The sequence below is a fragment of the Microcaecilia unicolor genome, chromosome 1 (assembly GCF_901765095.1).
Source record: "Microcaecilia unicolor chromosome 1, aMicUni1.1, whole genome shotgun sequence".
Lineage (NCBI taxonomy): Eukaryota > Metazoa > Chordata > Amphibia > Gymnophiona > Siphonopidae > Microcaecilia > Microcaecilia unicolor.
In genome coordinates, this window is record NC_044031.1 from 687,572,607 (window position 1) to 687,585,457 (window position 12,851).

General features: G+C 44.2%; 1 protein-coding gene across 1 annotated transcript in view; it reads left to right on the top strand.

Annotated features, from left to right (window-relative positions):
- The window catches only part of HERC1 (HECT and RLD domain containing E3 ubiquitin protein ligase family member 1), a 736,289-nt gene that overhangs the window by 508,039 nt on the left and 215,399 nt on the right, over nucleotides 1-12,851 (top strand). The window contains exons 48-49 of the mRNA XM_030188195.1: nucleotides 8,796-8,996; nucleotides 9,570-9,744. Coding sequence (XP_030044055.1) covers nucleotides 8,796-8,996; nucleotides 9,570-9,744 — 376 coding nt within the window. The remainder of the gene's footprint in view (nucleotides 1-8,795; nucleotides 8,997-9,569; nucleotides 9,745-12,851) is intronic.

Below are 12,851 nucleotides of genomic sequence, written 5' to 3' on the forward strand. Positions count from 1 at the left end.
TTAGGTGGAAAGACGAGGAGCTCGCTTTTGGACATGTTCAGCTTCAGGTGGCGGTTGGACATCCAGGCAGCAATGTCGGATAAGCAGGCCGATACCTTAGCCTGGGTCTCCGCGGTAATGTCTGATGTGGAGAGATATAGCTGGGTGTCATCAGCATAAAGATGATACTGAAAGCCATGAGATGAGATCAGTGAGCCTAGGGAAGAGGTGTAGATTGAGAAGAGAAGGGGTCCAAGGAGAGATCCCTGGGGAACTCCAACAGATAGTGGGATGGGAGTGGAGGAAGATCCATGAGAGTGTACTCTGAAGGTGCAGTGGGAGAGATAAGAGGAGAACCAGGAAAGGACAGAGCCTTGGAACTCAAAAGAGGACAGTGTGGCAAGAAGTAAATCATGATTGACAGTGTCAAACGCAGCGGATAGATCGAGGAGGATGAGGATGGAATAGTGGCCTCTGGATTTGGCGAGGAGCAGGTCGTTGCAGACTTTAGAGAGTGCTGTTTCTGTCGAGTGTAGAGGGCGAAAACCAGATTGAAGTAGATCTAGGATGGCATGAGAGGAGAGAAAATCAAGGCAGCGACTGTGAACGGCGCGCTCAAGTATTTTGGAGAGGAAGGGTAGGAGAGAGATGGGGCGGTAGTGGAGGGGCAGGAGGGTCAAGTGATGGTTTTTTTTTAGGAGAGGTATGACTACGGCATGCTTGAAGGTGTCAGGGACAATTGCAGTGGAGAGGGAAAGGTTAAGGATGCGACAGATGGAGGGCGTAACAGTATGGGAGATGGTGTTAAGTAGGTTGGTGGGGATGGGATCGGAGGAACAGGTGGTGCATTTCGAGGAGGAAAGAAGGTGGGAGGTTTCACCCTCGGTGATCTCAGGAAAGGACGAGAATGAGGCCATGGTTGGTTGGTTATTGGATAGGGCTACAGGCTGAAGAGGAGGTGGTAACTTGGTAGTGAACTCAAGGTTGATCTTTTGTACCTTGTCACGGAAGTAGTCAGCCAGTGATTGAGGAGAGAGTGAAGGGGGAGTGGAAGCGGGGGGCACTTTGAGGAGGGAGTTAAGGGTGGTGAAGAGACGACGAGGGTTGGAGCTGAGAGAGTTGGTCAATTGGGTGTAATAGTCCTGTTTTGCAAGGAATAGGGAGGAATGGAAGGAGGATAGCATGAATTTGTAGTAAGGAAGTCTGAATGGGTACGAGATTTCCTCCAGAGGCGTTCAGCGGATCGGGTGCAGGAGCGAAAGTAACGGATGCAAGGGGTCAGCCAGGGCTGGGGATTAGTTCGCTTTGTGGGACGGGAGGTGGATGGAGCGAGGGTGTCCAAAGCAGAAGAGAGAACGGCATTGTAAGCAGAGACCGCTTTGTCTACAGTCTCGGAGGATATGATGGAGGGGAGGAGATTAGAGATACTAGAGGATAAAGTGGGGGGGTCAATAGCCTGGAGATTCCTGGAGGTGGTGGTTAACGTTGGACGGGGCAGAGGAGGGGGGGTGAAGAAGTGTGAATGTGATCAGTATCAAGCCACAAGGAGTCTAGAAGATGTCATCCAAGTGTCCCCAGAGCTTGTACGCTCTCTTCAGTGGTGGAAAATTCAATCCAATTTGACTCTAGGACTTCCATTCCAAATTCCTCAGCCACAAAAAGTGCTGACGACGGATGCATCTCTTCAGGGATGGGGAACTCATGTAGATGGGCACTCAAGGTGCTTGATCTGCCCAGGAAACTAATCTTCAGATCAACCTCCTGGAGCTTCGAGCGATCTGGAACCCTCTAAAGGCTTTCAGAGATCAGCTGTCTTGTCAAATCATTCTAATTCAAACAGACAGTATGGTTGCTATGTATTACACCAACAAGCAGGGGGCCACCGGATCTTGCCCTCTGTGTCAGGAGGCCGTCCAGATGTAGCATTGGTCCCGCCAACACGGCATGTTTCTTAAAGCCTCTAATCTGGCGGGCGCAAACAGCCTGGCTGACAGACAGAGCAGGATAATGTAACCGCATGAGTAGACTGTCCATATGGGCATAGCCCATAAAATCTTCCGAGTGTGGGGCACCCCCTCGGTGAATCTTTTTGCCACTCAGATCGACCACAAGGTCCCTCAGTTCTGTTCCAGGCTTCAGGCCCATGACAGACTAGCATCAGATGTCTTCCTTCACAATTGGTGGACAGTCCTTCTGTATGCGTATCCTCTGATACCTCTTGTGGGAAAGACTTTGAACCTCAAGCAAGACCGTGGAACTATGATTCTGGTTGCGCCGTACTGAATGCAGCAGATATGGTTTCCTCTTCTTCTGGAATTATCCTCCGAAGAACTGTGGAGATTGGACTGTTTTCCAACCCTCATCACACAGAACGAGGTGTCCCTTCTACATCCCAACCTCTAGTCTCTGGCTTTCACAGCTTGGATGTTGAGAGCCTAGAATTCGCTTCCTTGGGTCTTTCAGAGGGTGTCTCCCGGGTCTTGCTGGCTTCCAGGAAAGATGCCACTAAGAGGTGCTACACTTTTAAATGGAGGAAGTTTGCCATCTGATGTGAGAGCAAGGCCTTAGATTCATTTTCTTGCCCTACACAGACCCTGCTTGAATACCTTCTGCACTTATCATAGTCTGGTCTTGAGACCAACTCCATAAGGGTTCACCTTAGTGCAATTAGTGCTTATCAGCGTGTAGAAGATAAGCCTATCTCTGGCCAGCCTTTATTTGTTCGCTTCATGAGAGGTTTGCTTTTATCAAAGCCCCCTGTCAAACCTCTGCCAGAGTCATGGGATCTCAATTCGTTCTCACCCAGTTGATGAAAGCTCCTTTTGAGGCACTGAATTCCTGCCATGTGAAGTACTTGATTTGGAAGGTCATTTTCTTGGTGGCTTTTACTTCAGCTCGCAGGGTCAGTGAGCTTCAGGCCTTGGTAGTGGATGCACATTATACTAAGTTTCATCACAACAAAGCAGTCCTCCGCATGCACCCTAAGTTCCTGCTGAAGGTGGTGGTGGAGTTCCATCTGAACCAGTCGATTGTCTTGCCAGCATTCTTCCCCTGGCCTCGTAACCATCCTGTTGAAAGCAGCTTGCACACTTTGGACTGCAAAAGAGCATTGGACTTTCATATGGAGCGGACGAAGCCCTTCAGACAGTCCGCCCAGTTATTTGTTTCTTTTGATCCCAACCGGAGGGGGGTCGCCATCGGTAAATGCACCATTTCCAATTGGCTAGCAGATTGCATTTCCTTTGCTTATGCCCAAGCTGGGCTGGCTTGGAGGGGGGGGGGGGTCATGTCACGGCTCATAACATTAGAGCCCATGGCTGTGTCGGTGGCCCACTTGAAGGCAGCCTCCATTGAAGAAATTTGCAAGGCTGCAACATGGTCTTCAGTCCACACATTCACATCTCACTAGTGCCTTGAGCAAGATACCTGACGCGACAGTCGGTTTGGGCAGTCAGTGTTGCAGAATTTGTTTGGGGTCTAGAATCCAACACCACCATCCTAGGCCCGTTTTGCTCTGTTCCAGGCTGCACCCTCCTCTAGTTGTATATATTTTCATGTTAATCTGCGTTAACGATCTTGCCGTTGTGAGGCCCAGTTGACCACTTTTTGTTGTTTTGAGTGAGCCTGGATGATAGGGATTCCCCATTTGTGAGAATGTAAGCCTGCTTGTCCTCGGAGAAAGCGAAGATACTTACCTGTAGCAGGTATTCTTCGAGAACAGCAGGCTTCACATTCTCACAATCCCTCACACCTCCCCTTGGAGTTGTCTTCCCTTTTTATTTCGTTTTTATGCTTTTGTATTAAACTGAGAGGCGCAGTTGTGCTGCGGGCAGGAAGGGACTTTGCCATATGCATGTTGGAGCGTTGCTTGCGCTCCAGAAAACTCTCGCAAATGTTTTTGCTTGCTATTATGCCAACCTGGGCGAAGCGGGATCGTCTACTCGTGAGAATGTGAAGCCTGATGTCCTCTGAGAATACCTGCTACAGGTAAGTATCTTTGCTTTACCCTCCCATTTCCAGAATTAGAGAATATCAACTGCAATAACACAGTCCATAACCCCATAATTAGTTCACATTATATGTAAAGGGGAAAATTTTCTAAAGGTTGCCTAAAATTAGGTACCAAGATGATGCATATGCTAAGCACAAATTCTATAGCTGCAATTGCATGTGCATTTGCCATTATACAATACTAGCATCAATCCACAGTTGTACGCCTATCTTTAAAACACAAGAACCTACACTAGCTCAATGGCTGGTGTAAATGCTCAAGCTTAACTGTTGGCTGTTAGGTACATAACTGGTAGTATTCTAGTTTTCCTTTTATCCTGATGTTATTTATTTTCATTTAATTCCCTTATTTTGTTAGTCTTTGCCCTTCTACCCTGATTATTAATGTAATTTTGCCTTCGTGTGTTTCCCCTGTTTATTCTCTTTGTCTGTTCAGTTAATGTTTTGTCCTTCCAATTTCCCTAATTAAATTATTTAAATCAGTTTATAAACCACATAGATATTTTTGCAATAATTTGCAGTATATCAAATAACTTCGAACTATAACCCACACACATAATTGCTAGACATGCCCCTGACCCCCCTTGCCCCTCCCAGTTGCACGCCTCCTTGCAGTTGCACACTTTGACTTTTGGCTACTGAATTGATGTCTGTGTTCTTTATTTATGTTTGTAATGATACGAGCTTGGTTTTAAAGTTATTTTTGTTTATGTATTATCTATGTTATGCTTGTACGCCGCCTAGTATGAAGGATAGAGCAGTTTATAAATTGTGAAATAAAATAAATTTGCAGAATCCCAATTGAGCAGTTATGCACGTAATTGCTAAATTGATGCCAATTAATACCAATTATAGCCATAATTGGTTGTTAATGCTAGTTAGGTGATTATATTAAGTTCCACATGTAACTGGCATCTAATATAATAAAACGCACCCTCAACGTTCTGAGGACAACGTTCTGAAGCCATCTGACGTCACTCCCAGGCTGAAGGGTTCGTGGATTCATGGTGTGAAGCCTTCAAGCCAGCCAGCCATCTCTGCCCCGCCCTCGCGTCAAACGTCATGACGTCGAGGGCAGAAAAAAAAAAAACAATTCCGGCAGCGTCAGGGAAGGAGGCGGCGCTCCCGACGTCTCTAGCCTTCCCTTCGCTGTGTTCCGCCTTCTTCTGACGTCAAGGATGACGTCAGAAGAAGGCGGAACACAGCGAAGGGAAGGCTAGACGTCGGGAGCGCCGCCTCCTTCCCTGACGCTTCGCTGCCGGAACCGCCACGGAGGTAAATTTAAAAAGAAGGAAAAAAAAAAAAAAAGGAAGTTGGGGGGAGAGAAGAGGGTGGCCAGTAAAGTTGAACATTGGGAGCGGGAGGGCAGGGGAGAAACGACAGCATGGATGCGAAGGGGGGGGCATGGATGCGAAGGAGGGGGAGAAGAGGGCGGGCCAGGCTGGGACATGGGAGAGAGAGGAGCATGGATGCGAGGGGGGTCATGGAAGGGAGAGAGGGGACTTGCTGGAAAAGGTTGAATGGAGGCGGCAGGGGACAGAGGAGCATGGATGGGCATGGATTGGGAGGGCAGGGCTCAGGGAGAGAGGGGAATTGCTGTAAAGGGATGAATGGAGGGGCCAGGGGACAGAGGAGCATGGATGGGCATGGATTGGGAGGGCAGGGCTCCGGGAGAGAAGGGAATTACTGGATAGGGATGAATGGAGGGGACAGATGGGCATGGATGGATATGGATTGCAGGGCAGGGCTCAGGGAGAGAGGGGAATTGTTGGATAGGGATGAATAGAGGGGGCAGGTGACAGAGGAGCATGGATGGGCATGGATTGGGAGGGCAGGGCTCAGGGAGAGGGGAATTGCTGGATAGGGATGAATGGAGGGGACAGATGGGCATGGATGGATATGGTTTGCAGGGCAGGGCTCAGGGAGAGAGGGGAATTGCTGGATAGGGATGAATGGAGGGGGTAGGTGACAGAGGAGCATGGATGGGCATGGATTGGGAGGGCTCATGGAGAGAGGGAAATTGCTGGAAAGGGATGAATGGAGGGGGCAGGGGACAGAGGAGCATGGATGGGCATGGATTGGGAGGGCAGGGCTCAGGGAGAGGGGAATTGCTGGATAGGGATGAATGGAGGGGACAGATGGGCATGGATGGATATGGATTGCAGGGCAGGGCTCACGGAGAGAGGGGAATTGCTAGATAGGGATGAATGGAGGGGGCAGGTGACAGAGGAGCATGGATGGGCACGGATTGGGAGGGCTCAGGGAGAGAGGGAAATTGCTGGAAAGGGATGAATGGAGGGGGCAGGGGACAGAGGAGCATGGATGGGCATGGATTGGGAGGGCAGGGCTCAGGGAGAGAGGGGAATTGCTGGATAGGGATGAATGGAGGGGACAGATGGGTATGAATGGATATGGATTGCAGGGCAGGGCTCAGGGAGAGAGGGGAATTGCTGGATAGGGATGAATGGAGGGGGCAGGTGACAGAGGAGCATGGATTGGGAGGGCAGGGCTCAGGGAGAGGGGAATTGCTGGATAGGGATGAATGGAGGGGACAGATGGGCATGGATGGATATGGATTGCAGGGCAAGGCTCAGGGAGAGAGGGGAATTGTTGGATAGGGATGAATGGAGGGGACAGGTGACAGAGGAGCATGGATGGGCATGGATTGGGAGGGCAGGGCTCAGGTAGAGAGGGGAATTGCTGGAAAAGGATAAATGGAGGGGGCAGGGGACAGATGGGCATGGATTGGGAGGGCAGGGCTCACACTCTCTCTCTCATATACAGTGTCTTTCTGACTCTCACTCTCACACACTCTGTCTCACACTGTATCACATTCACTCTCTATGTGCCACACAGTCACTCACACACTCGCTTGGTCTCATACACTCACTCTCACAGAGAATCTGTGTCTCACACACACTCTCTCTCTCACACTGTGTCTCACATACACACTTGCACACACTCTCATTCTCACACACACACTCTCTCACAAACACACTCACACCCAGACTCACTCTCTCTCTCACACACACACACTCACACTTTCACTCTGACTCTCAAACAGTCACTCTCACATACACTCTCCCAAACATACACACTCCGAGGAAAACCTTGCTAGCGCCCGTTTCATTTGTGTCAGAAACGGGCCTTTTTTACTAGTTATTCTATAACTTGCACGCACAACTTTGTGTATTTAGCATCAAATTGGGCAGGCAAGTTTATAGAATTAGGGTTAAATGTAGTACTACAGGATCCAACTGGTAGCTCACAGACTCCTGAGAATCACCACTGCCTACACTTGATCCATGATCCAACTAACTCAGGTATTGATTCTTTTGCAGTCATAAAGAACTTTCTTGATCTCTTAGTCTCTTCTAAGTTTTGTGTGTGGTTTGATAGATGACCCAGAGTCACACAGGATAAAATATTCTGTACTGCATGCTAAGCTGTTTGAGCTGTGGCCTGTTGTTAAGAAGTTGCTTACACTTTTGAGCAGTTTCCAGGGATAAGTCTGGAAGAATAATCAGCTTAGTGCCCTGCCATTGTAAATCAGGCCTGTGCTGAAGTACTTTTAAGATGAACGGCCTAGAACCCTGATCATGCCGTTAAGAACAGACTGTAATTCTGTGAGCTTTCTAAACTTCAGGTGCTTGGTTAAAGTGAAGATCTAGCAGCCAAGGGAGCATAGTTTCAATGAACTTGATGGGTTTTGTTACTTCCCCTTGAGGCAAACCTAGGATGTGGACATGGTTCCTCCACCTCTGTGACAGTCCATTCTTCACATCCAGTACTCTAACCTCCAGGTGCAACACATACTCAGAACATTTGTAATTGTGCAGCAGAAGTCAGCTCACAGACCCATTGTATTGGCCGATTTTCCAACTTGGTGATCCACTTCTATCCACTGCAAGACTGTATAACAGTGGTTTTTGTTTGGATTGCTTACTTATTGAGTTGTTGCTCTGGTATACCATAGTGCTTATTCTACATCATTCTTTGTATTGTCTTAGTTTTATAATCAATGGACTTCTGATGCAGGCAGTAAAACCAAAACACAGTCCATGTCAAGTCCTTGAAAACCTGAGGGTATGAGATTTTTTTGCTTTCACTCCAATAAAGGATGCTTTTGTGAATCAGGTTTCCTATCCTTATTTGGTGGTCATCCCTACTGTATTTGCTTCATCGATTTGATTTGCCAGTGCGCAGACACTATGGGATCAACTATTTCCTGTAGCTTCTGAGGTGATTCCACTTTTATGAGTGTTGGAAGGTCCTGTCTAGGTTGTTTTCCACTTCCCATTGCCTATAATGCGGTCTCAATCTTATTCTGTTTGATGCCTGATATCTAGCCAAAGTGATGTGGCAGAAAATAGCTTCTGATGAAAGTTGCAGCTTCATCAACTTTCAGGATCAGGACCAACTGCAGGAGAACCGCCTTAGGCAGCCATAATGATGCACTGCAAAATGGAAGTCAACTATCTTTATAACTTTCAAAATGCGGTAATTCTAGAAATATTCCATGGTGCTTTAAATTATTTTGCACAGTGAAATCTTGAAGCTATAATCTTATGAAATCAAGAGATTTTAGCTGAATTCAATAAGGCTTCATCAGATCAAAATAGTGATTATAGTAGGAGAAACTCTTATCAATATCAGTTATGAGGTATGAATTCCCAACAATAATATGAGAGAAAAAGAATTGGCCAGTCATGATTTTCATGTGGTATGTATTCAAATTAATTTTACTGTGTCAAAAGGATCCAGTGCTGCTTTTATTTTTCCTGAGTGTTATGTCTCTTCTGTAGAAGACTGGGACATGCTGGATGTTGATGAAGATGAAAAACTGACTGGGGAAGAGGAATTTGAGTTTTTAGCTGGACCTTTAGGGTTAAATGATCGTCGCATGGTACCTGAGCCAGTTCAGTTCCTTGACAGTGATCCACTTGGAGCATCCGTTGCAATGATCACAGCTACAAACAGCATGGAAGAAACTCTGATGCAAATAGGTATATTTGGAAGCAAAATTATGACTTGTCTGAGTTGTAGGAATTTACAGATAATGGTATTTACTGTACAGTATATAATTAGTCTGCAGGCACAGGTCCATAGCAGATACATTCTATAGCTGCAAGAGTATGCAGTCTAAAGGTTCTGTTTACTGTGGTGCAATGCACAGTACATATTATTCCTTTTATTTTTAATGAATATTACCATGCATCGCACTTTAATAGATCCCTAAGTTTGAGTACAGGAAGGTTTATGGTACATGCAAATGCATATTCACAATTCTGGTTGAAGAGGATCAAATTATATAGTACTTTTCCTCATAATGGTAGGATGCTAGCTCTGCGGTGTAAAAGAGTCAATTTTTGTGAATAACAAAAGTCTATTTACGGCAGAGCTGTTAAATTGTTTCCAATCTGTCGGTGCTAGTTAACGAATGTTAATTAGATTATAAAGTTTGTTAGCTGAATGCTGCCAATTGTAGCATTAGTGTTCATTTTTTGTCATCATAACATGCTGCATCACATAATGTACAAGTAGAATTTTAATGTTTCCTTCTCTTCCATATTTGGAAGGCTGCCATGGCTCTGTTGAAAGGGGTTCTTCTGGAAGGATAACTCTAGGAGAGCAGGCTGCAGCTTTGGTGAACCCACATGACCGTGTTATGGCTTTAAGAAGAGTAACAGCAGCAACCCAGGTCCTCCTAGCAAGAACAATGGTCATGAGGGCACTTTCTCTTCTTTCTGTCAGGTTTGTGAAACTCTTGATGTATGTAAAAGTGTTTAGTTTCTGAAAAATTTTAGTTTTATAGTGCAGAACAAATTATAATAGCGCACAATGGTGTCATTAGAAACTGCATTCAATTGATTCTGTAATCCATGTGCATTTAGATGTAGGGCTTCTTGTTTTGCAAGTTTATACAATGTAAACACGAAAATTTATTTCTATGAGGACAAGCAGGATAGCAAGTCTTCACAGCATGAGATCAGTGACAGAGCTACACAGGAAAGCTTCTCCAGCGTAGTAAGTACTAGAGTCTTTGAATCATTTCACTGTGTAATACACACCACTTCCCACTGGCTGCTGTCACGTGGAACCACCTCAGTCGTCGTCTTTCCATGGACGTGGTTGGATGCACCTTACCAGAGCTTACCTCTTTTACTCTTAATTGTGTTTTGTAAGTTTCTCATGTCCTGTCACTGTCATGCAGTACTTTTTTCTCTGGTAGCATCTTAGCTAGGTTTTCTGGTCAATTTTTAAGTTTCCTTTTGTTTTTTCATGTAGCCCAGTATAGGCTTCAGTTTGAGATATCTGTATTCAAGATCGAGTCATTTGCTTCCACACTAGCTCTTTTTTCCAAATAAGATTATTATTATTATTATTATTATTATTGCATTTGTACCCCACATTATCCCACCTTTTTGCAGGCTCAATGTGGCTTACAGAGTGTTGTTATGATGCAGTCATTACATGATCTTAGATAAAGTCGATATTAGGTTAAGGTAGGTAAATTTAGAAGTAAGAGCTAGGTAGGTATTGTGAGAGGTATTTTGGATGCACCTGGGTAGTTTAGGAATAGTTAGAGAGGATGTCCTTAATAGGCTTTGTTGACGAGGTGTGTCTTCAGAGATATGCGAAAGCTGGTTAGGTTGTCCATTTTTTTCAGGGCCATTGGTAGTGTGTTCCAGATCTGTGTACTTTTGTACTCAAAAGTGGTAGCGTATGACTGTTTGTATTTGATTTCTTTGCAGCTGGGGAAGTTCAGGTTGAGGTATTTGCGGGCCGATCTTCTGGCATTTCTAGGTGGTAAGTCCACTAGGTTTAGCATATAAAGAGGGGCGTCTGCGTGGATGATTTTATGGATGGTTGTGCAGATCTTGAACTCAATGCGTTCTTTGAGTGGTAGCCAGTGTAGTTTCTCTCTTAGCGGTTTTGCTCTTTCGAATTTAGTTTTGCCACAGATGAGTCTAGCTGAGGTGTTTTGGGCTGTTTGGAGTTTTTTAATGGTCCATTCTTTACAGCCTGCATATAGAATGTTACAGTAGTCCAGATGGCTTATTACTAATGATTGTACTAGGGTACGGAAGATGCTTCTTGGGAAAAAGGTTTTATTCTCTTGAGTTTCCACATCGAGTAGAACATTTTTTTCGTTATATTCTTCGCATGGGTATCGAGTGTGAGGTATCGATCAATGGTGACTCCAAGAATTTTCAGATTTTCTGAGATGGGGAGTGTGCAGTATGGTGTGGTTATGGTAGGGTATTTGTTTGTGTTGTATTGGGAGGTGAGAACTAGACATTGAGTTTTTTCTGCATTCAGTTTTAAATGGAATGAGTCCGCCCAGGAGTGCATGATTTGGAGGCTCTGGTTGATCTCGTTGGTAATTTCATTTAGGTTACTTTTGAACGGGATGTGGATCGTGACATCGTCCGCGTATATGTAGGGGTTAAGGTTCTGGTTGGCTAGAAGTTTGGCTAGTGGTATCATCATAAGATTGAAGATTGTTGGTGAGAGGGGGGATCCCTGAGGAACTCCACACTCCGGTGTCCAAGGTGGTGATCTATCATTGTTCGTTGTTACTTGGTAGGATCTGGTGGTAAGGAATCCTTTGACCGCAGAAACAAAAGGGGTTCGCAGTTTCCACAAAAATTCAACAAAAAAAGGAAGTGGAAAACACAACTTCAAGAGATCAATCCGAGACAAAGGGTGAGATGCTCCAGGAAAGCTTTATTGGGACCCTACACGGTCCGTGTTTCGGCTTTTAAAAAAGCCTTCATCAGGGGTCTATAAAATAACATGACATATATATAATAATTAAATTAAAATCAGACAAAATATATAACAACAAATATGAAAACAAACCTAATATAAAAAACTTAATATAAAAAATTCCTAATATAAAAATGTAATCAAATCCTCTGACTTAAAATTTTAAAAAATTAACTAAACTAATACAAGTACTATTACTATATCATCAGACAAACATCATAGAGATCAAATAGTAAATAAATAATATTTAAATGAATAATTTTGGAAGCATTGTAAAAACCTACTTCAAAAAATATATTGTATCTGTATTACCAGGGGCATGTAATATCAATCCATAAGTACATAAATTAATTTAACGTATAACAGAACAAATTTCTTTAAACATAAAAACTAATAATGAATATAATGTACTAAATAAAAATAACAATAACATGCTAAATAAAAATACAAAGTATCTACAACAGATGATTTTTTAATACATACAAATTGAACAGAAATGAAAATTGAACATACCGATCAGTGGATGCACAAAGTGTATACTAATTGACAATGGAGCACATGAAATGTCGTCTCTGTAAGAGGACAGCAGAAAAAATTTTTGTAAGAGGACAGCAGAAAAAATTAAGTTTTTTATATTAGGTTTGTTTTCATATTTGTTTTTATATATTTTGTCTGATTTTAATTTAATTATTATATATATGTCATGTTATTTTATAGACCCCTGATGAAGGCTTTTTAAAAGCCGAAACACGGACCGTGTAGGGTCCCAATAAAGCTTTCCTGGAGCATCTCACCCTTTGTCTCGGATTGATCTCTTGAAGTTGTGTTTTCCACTTCCTTTTTTTAAAGGAATCCTTTGAACCATTTGAGAACTGGGCCTCCGATTCCAAAGTATTCTAGCAGGTTTAATAGTATTCCATGATCTACCATGTCGAAAGCACTGGACATGTCGAATTGTAATACGAGTATATTCTTGCCGGTTGCAATTGTTTTTTTGAATGAGTTCATTGCAGACACTAATACAGTTTCAGTGCTATGATTTGATCTAAATCCTGATTGAGACTCATGTAGAATTGAGTGGTCAGGTA